Source organism: Trachemys scripta, chromosome 15 (assembly GCF_013100865.1).
Source record: "Trachemys scripta elegans isolate TJP31775 chromosome 15, CAS_Tse_1.0, whole genome shotgun sequence".
Taxonomy (NCBI): Eukaryota; Metazoa; Chordata; order Testudines; family Emydidae; genus Trachemys; species Trachemys scripta.
In genome coordinates this window covers 5,462,995-5,483,417 of record NC_048312.1, presented here as the reverse complement: position 1 = coordinate 5,483,417, position 20,423 = coordinate 5,462,995, and the positions used below count along the sequence as shown (strand labels likewise).

General features: G+C 49.1%; 1 protein-coding gene across 4 annotated transcripts in view; it reads left to right on the top strand.

Annotated features, from left to right (window-relative positions):
• ACAD10 (acyl-CoA dehydrogenase family member 10) overlaps positions 1-18,531 on the top strand; it is a 32,081-nt gene extending 13,550 nt beyond the window's left edge. For 3 of the 4 annotated variants that reach the window (XM_034790810.1, XM_034790811.1, XM_034790809.1), the window contains 13 exons: positions 175-356; positions 1,275-1,425; positions 3,373-3,518; positions 5,296-5,469; positions 7,305-7,693; positions 8,924-9,064; positions 11,793-11,930; positions 12,585-12,675; positions 13,764-13,922; positions 15,149-15,321; positions 16,580-16,723; positions 17,155-17,232; positions 17,645-18,531. In XM_034790810.1, coding sequence (XP_034646701.1) covers positions 175-356; positions 1,275-1,425; positions 3,373-3,518; positions 5,296-5,469; positions 7,305-7,693; positions 8,924-9,064; positions 11,793-11,930; positions 12,585-12,675; positions 13,764-13,922; positions 15,149-15,321; positions 16,580-16,723; positions 17,155-17,232; positions 17,645-17,779 — 2,101 coding nt within the window. In that variant the 3' untranslated portion in view covers positions 17,780-18,531. The remainder of the gene's footprint in view (positions 1-174; positions 357-1,274; positions 1,426-3,372; positions 3,519-5,295; positions 5,470-7,304; positions 7,694-8,923; positions 9,065-11,792; positions 11,931-12,584; positions 12,676-13,763; positions 13,923-15,148; positions 15,322-16,579; positions 16,724-17,154; positions 17,233-17,644) is intronic. The other variant, XM_034790812.1, reaches the window with a different exon arrangement.
• The last annotated feature ends 1,892 nt before the right edge of the window (positions 18,532-20,423 follow it).

Sequence of the window (20,423 nt, the reverse complement as noted above, 5' to 3'; positions counted from 1 at the left end):
ATTTTTGTTCGTTAGGCATAAACGCTGCGCTCAGCACAGAACAAACCCTAGAATTAAAGAGCATGTTCAGACTTGGCAATAACTTCTCTACCCTGATGCAATAGATGCAGGAATATTCGACTCATCTCTGAGGCCTGTCACTGAAAGACGGTTGTTTCAATTCTGTCATTTTAGTATCATTGGTACCCCATTCTACCTGATGGAATACTGCACCGGCCACATCTACAAGGACCACTCTCTTCCTGGCCTGGACCCTGGCCAGCGGAGGGCTATTTACACGGCTATGAACAAAGTCCTCTGTAAAATCCATAGAGTAGACCTCAAAGCGGCTGGACTGGAGGATTATGGGAAGCATGGTGAGAAGGAAATCTGCTGTCATGCTCTTCCTATGTGTTAGTTTTTAAAGGGGTATGGTCACATAAGGCCAAATCCTTAGGGCAATGGTGGGGAAGGGGACTGTCCAGCAGCATGACAGATCCTCAGGCCAGTCAAGGGTGCATGGAACAGCTGCTTGGGATCCTCCAGGAGTCAGTGGTTTTTGGAATTAGTTTCCAGAGTTTCCTCCCATTGGCTCTGCCTGCCAATCATTTGTTTGCTATCATAATGACTGGGCTCCCTCAGATCCTGCCCCCAGAGGTTCAACAGTACCCCCTGCAGAGCCGCTTCCGGGGGCAAAGGGCTCCTGCGGAGCAGCTGTGCCAGGATTTGGCCTTTGTTGGAATTATATTTTTTGTTTAGGACCCCAGTTATTTGTAACCAGTTGGAATAGCTAAGCCATTCCCCTGCCAGGAACCGATACAGTGCCCAGATAGAGAACATACTGGGTTCTTAACCCAAACCACAGGAGTTGCAGTATTACAGGAGGAGACTCCCTTCTTGAGGCAGCAACAAAAAATTACTTGGGTGACCATCTTGCCGTAAGCCAGCCACTATGCATGATGCTCTACCTATCCTGCTCCTTAAAGCTGCCAAGTGTAAAAAAGGTGACGGATATTTCTGCTTCACCAGACTTACAGGACCAAAGGCAGCCTGAGCAGAAGCAAGCAAATCTCCTGGGCTGCTGGGAGTTCTGCCCAATTATTCTGGGGCTGCTTGTGGCCCATGGCTGCAGCAAAACGCTCTCTTGGAGAAGTGTACATTTGTCTGGTTGGACGGAGACTGGCTTTGTTTTTGGCTGTTAGACTGTTTCCAGATGCAGCTCTTCTGTGGTTATTTTCAAAGGCCTCCTTGTATTTGGAACTATACCCCCAGAGACTTAATTCCCTTGGCTTTAGGTAACTATGTTCAACGGCAAGTTCAAACCTGGACGAAGCAGTATCGAGCCACAGAAACCCACACTATTCCTGCCATGGAGAGACTCATTGAGTGGCTCCCGTTGCATCTCCCAGGGAACCAGAAGACCACAGTTGTGCATGGAGATTTCAGGTACTAGCTGTCTGCCGGCACCCATTTGGAAAAGGCACTATGTGTTACCTAGGGAGGAAGAAAGGGGGATCTCCGAGAACCCCCCAGCACTATGTTCCAAAGCTATTTGAAAAGGAAGCTGCATCACTGCTCTGTTCAGCACCCTGGGAGCTCACAAGAGGTACATGCAGCATTTCACTCCCCATTTCATCTGCCTAGTGCATTTGTAGCCATTTAAACCAGTGGCACTTGGGGGCAGAGGAGTTTAATCTAGTAGTTGGAGTAGGGAACTAGAAGTCAGCATGCCTGGGTTCTAGTCCCAGCTTTGCTTTTGCATCAGCAGTTTGGATTCTCTTTCGGGCACAGCCACTGCAAAGCGGCACCATTGCTGATCTCAGCTTAATTGGGGGCTATTTATTGCGGGCAGGGGACTGGACTCGATGACCTCTCGAGGTCCCTTCCAGTCCTAGAATCTATGAATCTATGAATCTATAACCTGGGGGATTATACGATATTTTCTGCCTCACTCTTAGCAGTCAGAGAAGGAACCTTGCGACGTGAAGTTTAAAGTAGTGAGAGTTTAACTAGATCCGTGGTTTTGACGGAGCCCTGCTTGACTGTGGCATTAGCTCCCCTGCTGCCAGTATTACAAAGGAGGTCACCCTTCAGTAATACGATGGCTGCATGTGGGGAGGTCAACATGCTGACTGGTGAGAACTACTTTTATCATGAGCTAAAAAATTTGCCTGGAGCAAGAACTGCATTTGTCTCCTTATGGTGGTAGGCTGGCTTGCAGATCTGTGCCCCGCTGCGGTCTGCTGGAGCATGACACAGCTACCTCTCTGTAACCCTTCAATCTACTGGCTGAACTATTATTATTATTTATTATTTGTATTACTGTAGTGCCTAGGAGAACCCCATTGGGCTCGACTCTGTACAAACTCAGAACAAAGTGTGGGTCCCTGCCCCAAAGACCTTACAATCCAAATATAGGAGCTGCTCCTCTAACCTGTAGAAATTAGAGCTGGAAAGGACCTGTTATCTCCCATGTAGTCTGTGCCCTGGGAGCCAGGGCAGGATCAGCCCCTATAAATCATTTCTAGTTCTCAGTGCCTGGGAAGTGGTATGCAGTCTATAAATAAATAATAAGCAATGACCTGACTGCTCTGCTCCCACCTTTCCCCTCAAGGAGAGTAATCTAATTTGTCTCACTCTCCCCTGTCTTAATATCATCCCATTGTGCCTAATTATACCTCTTGGATGTTCCCATCCCGCCTTGCAGACAGCTCTCATTCACTTGCCTTGCAAGGACCTGGGTTAGGGGAGCTCCTGGCCCTTCCTTTGCATTTCTGATGCTGCATGGTGGATCCGTATGGCGGATCACTAACTCATCCAGACATGAAGCATTACAGTTTCCTTCACCAATAAAACTCCTATTTGTGAGTGGAGTGAGTGGATTCTTTGCATCTCAGCAGGAGCCTTTCACACCCCATTATCACAGCCAACCTCTGTGAAAACTCTTGGAAGCCTCTAGTCTACACCACACAAAAAGACAGCAGAAAACAGTTTGGAATCTTGAATCACTAACAAATTGTAAGTGTTGGCTTAAAATGACCAATAAATCCATTTTGAAATTGACCTGAAGTCTGTCATTTTCCAGTTGGCACATGCCATAGTTTCTGTTAGTGATCTGAGATCCTAAACTGTCTTTAAACCACGTCAGTTCACAATTAACCAGCCAGAAGGTTGAACAACTTAAGCCTCTTCTGTCCATCACTTCCCAGAGCTGAGCTCTCTGCTTCCACAGCCCTCCCAAAGGAGCTAGTGATATGGAATCAATCCCCCAACTAGCACAGAGTTCCAGGTCACTTGTTTAACTGAAACTAAACAATTGTCAGGAATGCTTCTCCCTCTGTGAGTGTTTTTTTCTCTTAGGACTTCTCTAAACCCTTCCCCTTTCTGATCCAGGCTGGATAACCTGATTTTTCATCCAGAGGGGCCAGAAGTCCTTGCTGTCCTCGACTGGGAACTTTCTACCTTAGGAGATCCCATCTCTGATGTGGCGTACAACTGCATGGCCCACTATGTGCCTTCTCACTTTGATATGTTGAAAGGTACAGTGTGTCCTCTTGGGGAAGGCACACATTGCTTCCTATTTTGAACGTTTTACAAATAAAGAGCTGGGAAACATTGGTTAGAAACTGCCAGGACTGTTGTGAAGGGTGCTCAGCTGGGACAAGGGCTCCCTTTCTTATCTCATCCCATCACCACCTCTACCTTTTCTCACCTCCCTAAAGAATCCTCTTCTCTCCTTGGTGTTGACATCTTCAGATATATGTAGTTGATTCTTGTGTCCAATTGCTTAGCCTCCCTGAAAATATTTAGCCCTTCTAATCTTCTCAGGACTCAATCCCTCCAGCCCCCTAACTTTTTTTAAAAAAAGAAGAACAGGAGTACTTGTGGCACCTTAGAGACTAACAAATTTATTAGAGCATAAGCTTTCGTGGACACATACAGAGAGTACAGACAGTTTGATAATAAGTGTGAGAGTGTACTGGGCTAGCTTGATTATCACTTCAAAAGTTTTTTTTCTCTTAATTAATTGGCCTCTCAGAGTTGGTAAGACAACTCCCACCTGTTTATGCTCTCTGTATGTGTGTATATATATCTCCTCAATATATGTTCCATTCTATATGCATCCGAAGAAGTGGGCTGTAGTCCACGAAAGCTTATGCTCTAATAAATTTGTTAGTCTCTAAGGTGCCACAAGTACTCCTGTTCTTCTTTTTGCGGATACAGACTAACACGGCTGTTACTCTGAAACCTAACTTTTTTTGTTACTGTCCTTTGAACTTCCTCCTGTTTGTCAATATCCTTTTACTATGAAGGTGCCCAGAAGTTAACATGGTGTTCCTGTCATTGTTCTGGTTGTGGAACCATTGAGAGAGCAACTGTCACCACTCGGCTTTGTGATGTGATGTCTCTGTGTATTTAGCCCCAAAGCAACATAGGACTAGAAAATACAGGTGTTGGGGCCAGTGGCATGGAGGGTTTGAGGAAAACCTTGGTTTGCAGATTGTAAATGCCACTTAAAATAAAAAAGGTTTTGATTTCCCCTCTTCCCCCCCCCCCTCGCTGCCCTGTCTTTATCAAAACCAAAGTCATTTAAAAACTCTGGAAGTCATTTTCTGCAGAAATGGATTGAAGCAAATATCTTTTCTTTCAGGCTGAAATTCTATGAGCCACGCTTCAGACCGAAAGGATTTTTGTCCCATTTATAAACTCCATGAAATTAGAGGCTTATAAAAAATAGTGGCACCAGTAGTGGTATTGCAAAGCCAGAGCTTAGAAAGATGAGAAATTTACTGCTGCGTCAAGTAGGGAGAAGATTAACAGGGGAAAAATGGCCCGATTAAATTCAAAACTGCCCAGGACACATTCAGAATAGTTAGTGATTAATGCAGGAAGTTCTGTTTGTACTCAGATTCAGTAGAAAACACCATGATGGGCAGTGGTTTTGTTCTTTTATAAGAAGGGTGGTTTGGGATAAAGATATTGCAATCACATGCTGCCTGCCTCAGTAAAGGCCAAATTCCTATAGAGACTTGTCAGTCTTCTGCTGCTGATGTAAATTCAAGTATCTGTTAGAGGCAGAGGGTCATTTCACCTCATTTTCTCTTAGTCCTGAGCCTCTCTGAAGCTAATTTGTCCCTGTTTATAGATGGGCTTACGATTCAGACACACCAGAGTTTGGACCTGAGAGCAGAAAGGCCATTGCTTTATCCACCGAGCATGTGTGCCAGTCATGAAACTAACTGAATCCGTAGAACTGTCTGACTCTCTTTGAGAACACCACCTGCCTAGTCATTGTTATGCCGGATTCTCTTTCAGGTTTGAAGGACTGTGATGTAACGCAGTTGGGAATTCCCACAGCAGAGGAGTATTTTCAGATGTATTGTGAGCACATGGGAATTCCACCCATTGAGAACTGGAATTTCTACATGGCCTTTTCCTTTTTCAGAATGGCCGCCATCTTGCAGGGTGTGTACAAACGCTCGCTCACAGGTGAGAAAATGAAGCCAGCCCCTGAATTTTCAATTGATGCCACATGTATTAGGATGGAGGCTTATCTATCCTCTATATGCTGCACACACACACGGTCCACCCACAACCACACCGAAGAAATGTCAGTGCTGTACCAGTGTAGTAGTGTTTAACCACTAGCAGGGAAGTGACTTCAGTTACAAATGTCTGTACAGTAGCTTGTGTAGCAGTATTGCACCTCTAGAGGGCATCATAACTATACATTTTGAGCGGCTCTGAAATTCCGGCCAGTAGAAGGCAATAGTGACTTACACAGTGTGGCAGGATCGAGGGACAAATGTAGCAAGTTTTTCTAGAAGGGCTAAGATGGCTTGTGGCTGCAGCACAGAGCTGGACATTAGGAGATCTGGGTTCGAGTCCCAGCTCGGCGTCCGAATCTCTTTGTGATGACGGGCAAGTCGCTCAGGGGTACGTTTACAGTCAGACTGAGCGCTGCCCCCACTTTTTATAGACAAAGTCCGTGCCCATAGAGCCTACACCTGTAAAAAGAATATAATTGGAGGGGCACACACTCGGATTTGGCACTCAGTCTGTGAGGCGGTGTTCCTTTGGGATTTGCCTTGATGATGATACTCTGATTGGCACTTGCATTTCAGTTTCAGGCCCCAAAGGTGCCATCCTGAAAATGTATCCTTCCCCTTCCTCGGAGGAGTGATGGGGGACTTCATTCCTTAATGTTTGTGAGGTGTGGGAGAGGGGCAAAGGGTTATTATTCAAAGAGAAATAGTTAAGGGCTCACAACAATTACAGAACGAATCCTCCCTTGCATAGGCCTTGGGAGGCTTTGGCATGGAGGCTAGTTGGAATGCCAAGCAGCGAGCTGCGTTTGCTCAGACAGCCATCTGTAATAAAGGAGTGGTTTCTGCAAACAAACACGGAGATGGCAAGAACAATGTGTTTTACTAGCTGTTGCTTTTTGCTGCATTGCAAGGTCTGATGTGGTTACTGGGCGGGGCTGCTGTAGGTGAGCACTAGTATCTGCCTGATTGCTGGCCTCTACCCCAGAGCTGGCCACTTTTCAGCCGGGCTGCAAGTATATTGTGAAGGACTTTGGGAGCAATATTAACCATACCCAGCACCTGGCCTGCTTTTATCACATGCCAAGTCGAAGACCAGGAAACACAGCTCAAAGTCTGACCTGCTGTGCCTTGGAGGAAGGGAGGTGGGGTGACTGCTATTGCAGATGATGGATCTTTGAACAAGAGGAGAAATTTTTGATGGCTTTGCATGAGATCACAGAAGCAAAGCCCAGGCCATTGGTACATATGCGAAAAGCTTGGTACCAGTACTTGGTACTCTTGCTGGTTCACTAGCACAAGGAAACCATGGAATGGGATGGACGTGATTAAAAATAATGTGCAGCCAAGTCTGTTAAGCTGAGAGAGGAATCCGTAATCACCCTGGGCCCTATATAGTGTTCTTTCCCCCTTCACTGCAGCACAATGCGTCCCTCTGCCTGGGCTCAGCTCTTCCCGCTGCTGTAGAATGTGTCCCTTGCTTTGCTCATTGCAGACTCATCCACTGGGGTATTCAGGGCTGACTCTGGGCACTTTGTCCTCCCAAGCTGGGGAGGCTCAAACTTTACCCTACTAGGGACTCTGTTGGCAACTTGCCAGGGTGCTGATAGACTTGGTGTTTAATCAGAGAAACTGTGACATCGTTGTCATATCACTTATAAAATAATCCTGCATCCTGCAGCGCCAGCGCTGAGTGCTAGTGTGTGCTGGTGTTTTGGACCTCTGTCATGCGGACTCTCTAAGCAGATGGTGATTATTGATCACTTCCATTTCACGCAGGTCAAGCAAGTTCAGCTGCAGCTGAAAGTGGCGGAAAGCAGGTGGAGCTCATGGCCAACTTAGCGTGGGACTTTGCTACAAAAGAAGGATTTCGAGTGTTTAAAGAATGTCCAGCTGCAAAACCTTTCGCAAGACCTTACAGTACCTGGACCAGGAATGGGGCATTCTCCAGGAGAAACTATGTCACCGTGGCACCTTCCTCACCAGCTCACACTTCCAAAGCTCATCTTATTCTTTCTCCTGACAGCCTTCCCGGGAGAGCCCAGGATCTTTACCGCAAGCTGAGGCGATTCATGGAAATCCATGTCTATCCTGCTGAGCAGGTTCTGAGAGATCATCAGGTTTCACAGTCTAGATGGACTCCACATCCTCTTATAGAAGAGCTGAAGGTAAGTCATACGTCTGCGTAAAGTAACAATGCCTCCAAGCCTGGGTCTGTAAGATGGCACATTGACTGCAAAGCTCAGGGCCCAGGACACCTCTGAGCCAGAGCTGTGCACTTTCCTGAGCAAATCACGTATCTGCTCCTGTCAGTCCACAGCTCCAATGCAGTAAGAGAGGGGGAGCTGGAGTCTCATCTGGCTTGCACACCATCAGCTCAATTCTGACTGCAGAATTTTTATTATGGGTGGCAATGACTTAAGTGGGGAACCAGCTTGACTCCCAGAGCCTAGGGAAAGTTTACAGGGCTGGGAATGAAGTCATGGAGAGAGGCAGTAAATACAGAGCCCACATCATCATGTAAACTGACTGACTACAGTTGCATTTTTCAGGGAAACATTTGTCCTGGGCATCTTCTGGTAGGTGTAGCCCCTCTAGTGTGTCTCCCATTTCGTGGCTACGAGCCAGCCCCAACTTCTGCCCAAGTTGTCTGGGCTGCATTAGCTCAGTGACTTGCTCACTCAAAATCCTGTCTTGTGTATTAACCTGCCCGTGTCCCAACACAGTTCCTGACCTAACGGGCGCGGTCTTCCATTACATGTCACGCTGGCTGTCTCTTGAATTTGATCTCTGGAGCTGTGGAAGGAGGATTGAGGGAGGGACTTCTACAAGTACAGTGCAACTGTGATCTTCATTTTTACACAAGAGGGCCTGGGCATTAGGAGATTTGTCCTTGGGGCCTGAGTCTGATCTCACACCGCTATGTTCCCATTGACTTTAAAGGACTTACTCCTGATTTACACTGCTGTAATCAAGCTCTTCAGGTCCAAGAGCCAGAATCAAGCTCTTCAGGTCCAAATCATTCTCCAGTCCAAAGCCAACTCTCTACTATCACTCTAGCATTTGTCCCTCTTATAGGCTGCAAGTGATGTTTCCATAGACCCATTGGACTAAACTCACCCCTGGTGTAACACCATTGACTTCAATAGGCCAACACCAAGCTGAGTCTGACGCACTGTCTGTCTTTAGCTCGTTTCTTCCCCACAGCTTTGGGTGTTTGTCTGTTGATGAGCGGGAAAGGCAGAATTCAGGCCTCAGCTCTGCTCAGCAGATCCCAGCATTGTCGGGTTGTCCTTCCTGCAGCCATGCCCGTTGGGGGTCTCTATGGGCAGGGAGCTGGCCCCTTACACCTGAGAACAGAATTGGGCCCGAAGTCTCATGCTGTTCCATTCTTTAAGGACAAGGCAAAGGCTGAAGGACTGTGGAACCTTTTCTTACCTGTGGAGAATGATCCAGAAGTGAAATATGGAGCAGGCCTCACAAACCAAGAGTTTTCCCATTTGTGTGAGCTCATGGGAACATCACTGTTTGCACCTGAGGTACCTGCTTTAAGCCTTTACTAAGTCATCTGGGTGGCGGAGGGGAAACACGCAGGCTGGGTGAGGGATTCTTAGCTAGCCCTCTGTTGCTGGAATTATCCCCTGCCCTACTAGTGCCCCCTGCACACATTTCCTCCCTCCCCTCCCAATTGCTCCTACCTCGGCACCTGGCTGCTTTGAACCTGACTGCTAATGCTGCTTTTGCAGTGTGTAGTTGTGCTATTTGGGGAGGGCCAGTGCTGGCCAGAATGTGGCCTGTTGTGCGCTATGCTAGTCAGCCCAACACCAGCCCCTGATGGAACCACGTGTGCGGGTTTTCAGTATAGCCTGGAGCCATTCTAGCCAGGCTCCTACAAAGGGTTTCACCCTGCCCTGCATTGCCTGGGGTGTGGTGAGGAGCCTTTTCCCTGCTCCAGTGCACCCAGGCAGCAACAGGGCAGGATCTCACCGAATACTTAAGAGAGAGCTGTCTGCAGCACACATCGCACCCAAGGGGGTTGCCAGTAAGTGTGCAGTCCTTCGATTTGTGTGTTCCCACTTAGTACTTCAAAAGATAAGAAATAAAACCAGCTGAATTTTAAGGTTCGAGCCTCCGGGGCAGTTGCAGATCGTTTAATTGAGTGGAGGAGCGTGAATGACACAATGGGTGATGAAAATTAAAAACTTTATTTATAGTTATTTAAAGCCAACAGGCCTTACACTTGCCCACGCTCTGCACTGACCCTCGCATTCTAGGATGGAATGATGAAGCCAAGGTGATCATTCCCTGGCGGGAAGAATGGGGTTAACCCTTTCTCTAAGAGTACCTGGATAGTGGATGGGCACACCTATCTGACAGCAGCTCACTACCCTTTTTATAATCAGTGATAATAATGGCCCTTAAATAATAATCCACCTTGTTACTATAATTAAAGATTTTCTACTTTCTCACTGACTGTTTAACATTAGGCATCATCTCAATTAACGTGTGTAAATGCCAAATCAATCACTATAAATCAGGGGTCTCAAACTCAGTTTACCTTAGGGCCAGTTCCAGTCCTCAAATCCTCCCAGCGGGCCAATAACGTCACTGAAGATGGTGTTCAGAATTGTATTTGCATATTGTATTTTTTATTTTGAATTTCTTAGAAATAATAAAATTGTCATACAACTTGATAGGTTACAAAGTAGCAGCACATCTACCAATGTGATATATGCTATCATGTGCCAGCAATGCCGCTCTGCCATGTACATTGGCCAAACTGGACAGTCTCTACGCAATAGAATAAATGGACACAAATCTGACATCAGGAATCCTAACATTCAAAAACCAGTGGGAGAACACTTCAACCTCTCTAATCACTCAGTGACAGACTTGAAGGTGTCAGTTTTGCAACAAAAAAACTTCAAAAACAGACTCTAAAGAGAGACTGCTGAACTCAAATTAGACACAACTAACTTAGGCCTAAACAGAGACTGGGAATGGTTGGGTCATTAACCTAATTAATTTCCCCCCCCCCCTTGTTAAGTTCTCCTCACACCTTCTATGAGTCATCTCGATTATCACTTCAAAGGTTTTTCTTCTGCTGCTACTGATAGCTCATCTCAATTCATTGGCCTCTTACAATTGGTATGCATACTTCCACCTTTTCATGTTCTCTGTATGTATAAATATCTTCTGTCTGTGTGTTCCACTCTATGCATCTGAAGAAGTGGGCTGTAGCCCACGAAAGCTTATGCTGAAATAAATTTGTTAGTCTCTAAGGTGCCACAAGTACTCCTGTTCTTTATACAACTTGATACAATTCTTCGCCTGCCCGAGAGTTTCTAGTGTTTGCCAGATACCTGGCAACGCTTCAGTTCTGTCAGTTTGTTGATGTTTGGCCTCAGTGACTGAGCAGTGGAAACCTTCAGGATTGCAGCCAGGTGTGCATCAGATAGTTGTGTTCGGTATTTTGACTTGTTTATGTTCATTGTGGAAAAAAGTGACACCGCCTCCATGGCTGACTCTGCCCAGCAACTAATGATGCTGCCTCCATGGCTGACTCTGCCCAGCGACTAGTGATGGTATCTCTAGCCCTCTCTCCCAGCCAATGGGAGCTGCAGGGGGCGACACCTGTAGCAGACAGAGCCGGCAGTGTGGCTACATGGGTCTTTCCTCCGCGGGTCGCAGTGGGGAGGTTCTCGGGCTGCAGATGGCCCGCAGGCCGGGAGTTTGAGACCCCTGCTATAGAGAGCGCATTTTTCAAAACATTAACATTTGATGTAAAACACTTGTAAAAACCAGTTAGGATCAAACTGTGTTTACAGCATGACCTGGGGTTCTGCCGTAACTCATCTCTAATTGGCTTCTGAATTGGCTCCCTTCACTTCACTCGTATTTGACTTGGTGATTATCAAGCCATTTTTAGGAAATAGATTTTTGGGTCCACTTACATTTCTATGTACCATAAGAAAACATCATCTGTATAGCTACAGTGTGCGCTAGCCCCAGGTGCATGCCGCTCCCCCTCCGTGTTCTGCTATGAGCGGGCTCGGGGACCTGTCTCTGCAATGCAGCTTCCACCCCACCCTTAGCTCTGGCCTTTTGAAAGCAGCCGGAGCTTGTGTGGTCTGAATTCCCTGATGCTTTGGAATGGGCGTTCGGCAGTCAGGAGTAGCTGTGCCGTTTGAGGTTGACCTACAAACTCCCTTTCCCAACAAACATGCCTCTCCTTTGCTGACTGGTGCTTGGCTTTCCCCCCTCCAGATATTCAACTGCTCTGCCCCTGACACTGGGAACATGGAGGTGCTGGTTCGCTATGGGACGGAGGAGCAGAAGGAACGCTGGCTGCAGCCTCTGTTGGACGGGAAGATACGCTCGTGCTTTGCTATGACTGAGCCGCAGGTCAGTATCGCTGTCCAGCCAACCACACCATGGAGTAGAGTAGATCCACACCATACAGCGGCTCGCCCTGTTCTCAGTGCTGGCAGTTGTTCTACGCACTGGCCAAGGTCTTCAAAAGTGCCTTGTGATTTTGGGAGCCCAACCTGAGGCCCTTCGAAGGGGGGGTGCTCAGCACTTTCAGAAAATCACATTGGTTTAAAGTGTCTGTTGGAGGCACTCAAAATCACCAGTCACTTTCCAGTAATCGTGGCCACCATGTTTCTTAAGCTGCGCTCTTGTGCAGTTAGTGGTAATTATGAAGTGTAACAAAGTGTTTTAATTAAACTACTGTCTAGCTGTCAGACTCAACCAGCTGACGGCCTGATTGGCAGAGGGGCTGGGCACCCCTTTCTAGGCCTTTCCAAGCATCAGGCCTGAAGTCCATTGTGTGACTCCCCAGCTTTGCTTTTAGAGGTGTTTGCTCCCTCGATTGTTCAGCTGAGCTGGGTTCCCAGCCTTTGGGGTCCATCAGCAGTGCTGTGCTGAGCTCTGCCAGCTTCGGGCCATGACTTCTCGCCTCCCAAGCCACCTGATGAGAATGTCTGAAACTTCTCTCCGGCCCCTCTGAGGCTGAGAGGAGCTGGCAGATTCGGAACTGAAAGTGTTTCTACTTAGGTTGCTTCATCTGATGCCACCAACATCGAAGCTTCAGTCGTAGAAGAAAAGGGTTTCTACATTCTAAATGGGCATAAATGGTGGATTTCAGGTACATTCCAATACGCACACGGTCTCCGTCACAGAGCCACGTGCTCCCACGGCTGTCTGCTGTGGTGTGAAGCTGTCCTGTTGGACCTTTTCTCCAGTGTGCTGATCTAAAACGGTTCTTGAAAGGGGCGCTGGGCCCTGACTTGCACTCAACCCTCGCTTACGGAGGGTCAGATTCTGATCTCAGTTACACCAGTGTAAATCCAGCATAATTCCACTGTCTTGAATGGAGATACTGTGGATTTACGCCTGAGTAATGGAGAGCAGAATTGCTATATGCTGAGCCAACGGGGACTGCAGAGTTCAAACAGCACTGTTCTGTTTCACGTACAGTTGTGATGTTACAGGCATTTGGGCATTAGATGCTGCCGTGACCCCCCAATAGCCCCTCTGGGAAATGCTTTTGCTGCAGTCTTCAGCTTTATGTTAATCGTTAGGAAAACATCCCCTTTTTGGACGAGTTAAACTTACACTACAGGGCGTCTGGTGGCACATGGGGTTGCTAATGGGATAGTGAGGCTTTCCCCTCTAGGCAGCCAGTTCTAATCCCACCTGGGTCAGTAATGCCTGCGAGCTGTTACCATCCACTGGTTGCTGGCTGTGAAATGAGTCGGGTGGTCTCGGTTCAGTTCCCAGTAGGCAGTAATGAGCACCTATGTTGGCAGTTCCAGAAGAGAGGCCAAGGTCTGAATGAGCCTTGAAGAGCCTTCCCCCCTCCAGGTGGTCCCTCCGTCACAGGGATGGGTGGGGTGATGTGGGAAAGCTTGAATTTGCCTGGTAATTCCATGGTAATTGTGGATAAAGGACTTCAGAGCCTTTATCAGAGCCTGGAGTTCTCACGCCAGCTCTCATCTCTTCTGTTAACTCTTGAAACAAACTATCAAACCAAATAACCATGTCCTGAATTAGCTACAGCTAAGATGGCTGGATTTGCTCTGCTCTCTGAAAGGGCTAAGTCAGAATGAGACACCGGCACCAAATTCACCCCGACGTGCCTTCGCTGCAATCAGTCATGTTCCCGGCGGATTGATTGGGCCTGAGGTTTTCAGCACCAGTCAGTCTAGTTCTCATCGTGTCGTTTCCCGGCAGGGGCCCTGGATCCTCGGTGCCAGCTCTGTGTGTTTATGGGGAAGACCGACCCTGAAGCCCAGCGCCACAAACAGCAGTCAATGCTCTTGGTTCCCATGGACACTCCGGGCATAACCGTCACCAGGCCTCTCAGTGTATTTGGCGAAGAAGATCCCCCAGGTGAGGCAAGGAGCTAGCTCAGTTTGTAACATGCCTTGACAGCTCTGCTTTGTCCACTGAATTATTCTGGCTTTGAAAGGGCACATGTTGTGGGCACCTCTGATATGCTGGCCCTAGCTTCTGTGGGACCCCATTGTGCCTTACCTCTCCGTATCCTATGACTTGGGCATTACTGTCCTGTGGATCAGGGAACTGGGGCCCAGAGCAGGGAAATAACTTGCCTGAGGTCACACGGGGTGGTGGCAGAGCTGGGACTAGAACCTAAGTCTCCTGACTCCCAAGTTCTTTACGTCACTCACACACTCTTCCGTTGTCCCTGGTACATAGTCCAGCAGGGTTGTCTGTTATCCAGAGCAGAGACTGGGAGTCAGGACTCCTGGGTCCTCTTTCCAGTTCTGCCACCAACTCACAGTGGGCAAATCACATGACTTCTTTGTGCCTCAGTTCAATAACCCCGGCCTCCCAAGGCGTCAGTGCAGTTTACTGATTGTGTAAGGCTCGGGGTGAAAGGTGTAGAGAAACAGGCAGATGAGTGGTATTAGAAATAATCATTCATGGAGTATGTTATGATGCTACTTCCTTTTAAAGCAAATACTGGAATCCTGGGGCTACATTCCCTGCTACAGCCTGTAGCACATTGTTAAAACATCCTAGTGCCATTAACATCACGTTGTATTTAATTACTTCATTAGTTTTTTCAGCCAAAAAACTCTATAGATGATCTTTTGAGCTGTTGAGTCTTTAAGTGACGTTTCCTGGCTCTTTGACAAAGAGAAACCACAGCAAAACCTGTATTTCAGGCCATTTAGCATTGGACACGCTTTCTTGCCCACAATCTGTGCAGGTGAAATTACAGGAAGTGGCTGTGGTGGCGGGGGCTGGGAATAACAAGGAATTGGCTGGTTCTGATGAGGGGGGCTGGAAAGTGCTGATAGCAGAACTGGGAAAAGCCTCCCACCAACCTTTCTGCCTTGGCTTTGATTTTTTTTTTTGTTTGAGCACCGGAAAGAAACCAGCAAACCTCAATGTTTGTTAATCCTGACGAGAACCTGAGTTATTAGATCACTTGGTCTCTCACCTGCCAGGAGCAGGCGAGAGACCATTTCAGAGCTGCGTGGGTTCTGGAAGAGCCAGGAAGAGAAGAATGGGAAGGAATTCCTGCATACGGGGATGTGTCCAGTGAGTGATGCCGGTGAGCTCTGTGCATTCTGTCCCTCCCTTTGCAGCTGGCCATGGAGAGCTCTTATTTGAAAATGTGCGAGTGCCCAAAGAAAATATACTGCTGGGACCTGGCCGAGGCTTTGAAATTGCACAAGGGAGACTAGGCCCCGGACGGATCCACCACTGCATGAGGCTCATTGGCTATTCCGAAAGGGCGCTGGCGCTCATGAAGAAGCGAGTGAGTATGGCTGCAGGTTCCTGTCCTCTACTCCGTTATCTTCTGCAACTGCATTCCAAGTGCTGCCTTATCTGCATTTCAGTCTGATTCGATCTAGCATCATATTTCTCAGCAGACTATCGCTGTAGCGTGTAAACACCTTTAATCCATTTTAGCTGCATACCTTCCTGACATCCACAGCGCCATGGGTAGCGGAAAACAATCCACTTATCCAGCCTTGCATCCAGCATCAAATCCCCACCCCTGTGAATTCAGCCCGTATCAGTGGATGTTGGAAGCCAAACTACAGTTAGTTATTAGTGGAGTCCTTCGATCTCTAGCAGGGGTGAGAGTTCAGATCAAATAAATATTTCACAAGAACAGCCTCACAAGAGCAACACACCTGAGCAAATGGGTTTCCCCGCCTGACTGAGTACTCCCTGGACAAAGGGCTGTTTCACTCCATTGCTTCCCTTTTTCTTATGGGTGGGGAGTTTCTGTCGTGATTAGAGAAATCGACTGCCCCTGTTTGCAGCTCTGTTCAGCCAAATAAGGCCCCCAATACACTCCGAATCTTCCTCCTTCCATTTCCTCAGAAGGGTTGAACTCCTCTGCTCTCCCAAGCTCTGCTTCCCTTCTTAGTTGTCTCCAACGTCTGGGCCCTTCCCATGTCAGTTCAGAGTGTGCGCATAACAGCAACTAACCAGGCAATTCATATCCCTGGGCTGAAGCCCAGCAACATCCTCGGATACTCCCTGGCCATGAGACAATCGGATCCCGACGCTGGCACCAGACCCATTGTGGTCACCCAAATCTTCCTTTTTAAACACATTCTCAGGCTCTCCACTATTCCGTCCCTCTGTTACACCCCATGCTGCTTCAGTATAGCACAGGGAGGAGAGGTAGCTGCTTTTTGGGGATCTGGAAACTTGAGATTCTGACGGCTATTGCACTCTTGGAAGGACTTGAATCCTGAGTCCTGGCTAATTCCATTTTAGGCAGGGTGTCAGTTACCCTTCTAAACAATTCCCCAGGCAATCTGATACAGCATTCTTCACTTCCTATCCCAAACTGCCACGTAGTGTCACTGTGCCTGTCAGACAGCAGCCACGTAGCACCCCAGAGGTGGCTGCATCCCAGCAATGGATGAAGTGGGTCCCTGTCTAGTTTGCAGGGGCAGTCGGGATGAAAACTTCTCTGCAGATGTAAGATATTATCACCAGCAAAAATAGCTCTCTTTAAGCTCAGAGGCCTTTAGCCCTGTGTGCGCCTATTGCAGGTGACGTCTCGTGTGGCCTTTGGGAAACCCCTAGCCGAACAGGGCACTATCCTGGAAGACATCGCCAAGTCCCGCGCTGAGATTGAGCAGGCCCGGCTTCTTGTCCTGAAGGCTGCCCTCCTCATGGATACAGCTGGCAACAAGGTGCGTGGCTGGGGCCCTCCGGGGGCTAACAATACCAGCCTGAGTAAGTGAACAGTGAGGACTGCAGCGCTCGGCCTAGTGGGCTTAGCTTGTCCGGTCGCTATGGGGGAGCTCTAATGCTTGATCTTTTCCTCCCTGGAGGCCTGAGCAAAAATATTACTGAGGTTCCCAATTAAAAGTGAGCTTGGGCATTTCCTCCTTGGATGTTCGTGCCCATCGGCATTATCACACGGAGCTCAGCATGACGGGCAGTCTGTGTTCCGGAGAGGCCCAGGGCTGGGAGAGCGGCGGGGCTGCAGGCCCAGCCTGCCGTACATTGGTACTATTGTTTTGGGGAGACCAGAACGGGAATAGCAGGGGCTGCATGCCAGGACTGAGGAGGGTTGACCAAGCTGGATGGATCTGATGCGTTTGATCCTGTTTCTATACAGGCAGCTGCTCTAGAGATCGCCATGATCAAAATGGTGGCTCCATTGATGGCTCTGCGGGTCATTGATCGTGCTATCCAGGTGAGCGGGGAATGGTGCACTTGTCATTCATTTCTCTCCCATTCCAGAAGGTTAGGGTTTAGCCCAAACAAAGCAAGCAGTTGCTTGGAGCCCCAAGGTTCTTCTGCTTTCAGCCAACTCCTGCAATCACGAGTTAGTCCTATCCTCGCCTCCTGGGCTGAGGAAACTGCTGCCAGACCTCTTCCTCCTAGACGTGATCCCTGTGGGTCAGGACTTAGGCACATTAGCAGGGGCTGGTGTGGAACAAACTTGTCCTGCTGTTGCCTATACATTGTTCGTATTCTATGCAGAACCTTCTTCTAGCACTAAATTGCCTTCCTGCTTCTACAGTTCTAAGTGTCCCTGCTTTGCTCTGCTGCTCCCATCATGGCATTGTCCTGCCCTTTTCACACGTCTCATGGGCTTGTTGCAGGCCTTTGGAGCAGCAGGTCTCAGTAACGATTACCCACTGGCACAGTTCTTCGCCTGGGCGCGAGCCCTGCGTCTCGCCGATGGACCCGATGAAGTTCACAGGACAGCCGTTGCTAAATTGGAGCTGAAACGCTAGCCCCGGCCCGCTGTGAAAAACAACCACTAGGAAGCGGAAGAGGAATTTCCCAGCTGCAGCCTTGGGATGTGTAAATGTGAGGGGGGGACTCTGATGAACACAGGGTGTTTGTGGGTGGCGACAGCGCTTTCATTTCAATGTCCTTGCAGATCGCCAGACCCCTTGAGGCAACGTGCTTCCCAGTTGGCTTTAATGCCGGGCTCATTTGGTGGTGGAACAAAAAGCAGAAAATATGTCCTTGAGCCACTCAGAGTGGCCTTGCTCCAGACATCAAGTCGCGGCCTTGCTCTCAGGCTTCCTGGGCTAGCAAGTGGTCAGCCTTCAGGGATGGAGAGGAAAGAATCTTGTGACCTAGCAGCAGCCCCTCCAGGGGCCTGCTCTGGAAAGACTCATTGACTTTAGTGGGCATTAGATCAGGCCCCAGTTGGCTGAGGTGCTGACTGGTTCGAAGGGAACCCTGCTCCTCGGAAGGGACGGATGCCCAGGCTGGGGTGAAGTGAGGAGGGGAATTGGGTGGCTCCTGAGGACTCTGCCAAGGACGCGAGCTCTAGTTCTGTGATTTGCTGTGTTTGGGACGTGGGGGTTGCCATTTGCCACCCGGATACACTTGATCACACACAATTCACATCGCTCTGCGGAGAGAAAAGAATCATGGAAGGAATTGCGCTGATTTCTGTGCCATTCGTTAGTAACGTCGGATCAAATCAGAATAAAAACAATGGACCCGGTTCCTTGTGTGTGCCTCACCTGATGCTGCAATCGTTTAATTGTTTTTCCAGAATGTTTTATACCTTCTCCCCTCCCCAGGAATGATCAGTTCTGACCAATGGAGAGATGCACGTAAGCATGGTTGGTTTCCCTTTTGGGTGGTCTTGAATGATCATGAAGTGACAAAGCGTCTGTGCACGCTGCAGCTGGGCGAGCGCGTTGCAGCGTGGTGGTGACTTGGGCACAGCGGGTTGGTCAGATGGGCTTGGACTTGGGTGGCTAGCCAGAGCCTCGCTCCCAGCTGCAGTATAGACCTACCCAAAGGGCCCATCGCAGCTCACATACAGCTCTGGTCTGAAATGTGCTGACAAGGGTCCCAGAGCATCACAAACGCCCCCCTCCGGTCACTGAGGAGTATAAAGGAAACCTGGTCAGAGCCGCTTCAAACCAGGGTTTCTGAAATGGTGCTGAACTTGCAGCCAACGCGTGCTTGGCACCAGATCATTTCAGTATGCGAGAGGAGCTCTGAGGGGGAGTGTGGGGCGGAGGCAGGAGCTCAGTGATAGGCCTCATGGAGGCGGCAGGGAGGCTACAGTATTGCAGGAGAGGTGCGGGGCAGCCCCTGATGTGCATATGTGCTCCTCCAGCCGGCTGTGCAGTTCCTGTCCCCAGCTCCTGCAGGGGCCATTCTGCCGGGTTTGTGAGAACCGGGGATTCTGTAAAACAAACAGTGGCAGGCCCTGAGAACAAGGCCCCACGGTTCCCTGGCTAGAAACACGGAGGAGCAATGCGGTGAGTGTGGGAGACGAGCCCCTCCAGTGGGGGGTGCAGCAGCATAGCCTGTTTTGCACAGGGAGGGTGGGCGTTGAGGGCAAAATACACTCCCGGGGCCACTGTAACTCCAGAGTGACTGCAGTGCCTAGAGCGGATTTACAATGGTGTCAGAGTGCAGCTGGCACGGTTGAGCAGATGAGCCCTCAGGCTGCGTGTCGGACATCGGTGGATGTGTGCAGAACGAGCACGCTCCCCGCTGCCAGTGGGGCCAAAAAAAGCAGCGCCCCGGGCAGCTGTATCGGGGGACACAGCACGACTGGGGGGCTCAGGGTACCTATCCTGTATTAACTACGAGGGCACGGAGAGAGACAATTCTAGCTGGGGATTGTGAGGCTGGCAGCAAATTGCTCTGCCTTGGCTCAGCTCGTATTTCTCACGGACTCCGAGGATGGAATTCCACCCGTCTTACATGCAGTTGGCTTTATATTCTTCACTTGACAGAACTGAGTCTCTTGGCCCAGAGCCCATGTGCACAGCCAACCTGGCCGACTGCTCTGGAGAACGCTAGGCTCTGCAGCAACCCTGCGAGCGTCATGCTGAACTCATCCCTTCCCCGACCCTACCATCTTCCTTGGGGCTTTGGAGGGATTCGATCCCAAATGGCCATCTGTGATTGACCGGGGTACAGTGCAGACCAGCAAATTATGAGTTTTTAAATACCTCCCAAGGCAAACCTTGTACAAACATTATTCCAGTGGGTGTGAACACAGGTATAGTCTGTCACACCGCCACATTCCCTGAGGGAGACTGCTTTGGCCAGAGTCAGGCTCCCAACAATGGGTGTGTGTGAATTTAGTGCTGCTGAGAGAGACGTTCTGAATCCTCAGGGAAAGGGAACGGAGAAAGACCCCAACCAGGCCCTGGCTAAGAGGAACAAAGAATCCCAGCCCCCCACAAAAGATGCCAGCCTGCCACCACCTCTTGCTGCATTTACAAAAGCAGCGGAAGGGCACCATATGCTGGATAGGCAAAGCACACAGCTCGTGCCTTCCCAGAGATCAGTCTCTGAACACGTACCTCCACCTCCACTGATCAGCAGCTAGGGAAACATGCAGAACAGCACTCAGGAGCGTCTGCCATTAACTGGGGACTCAATGCTGTA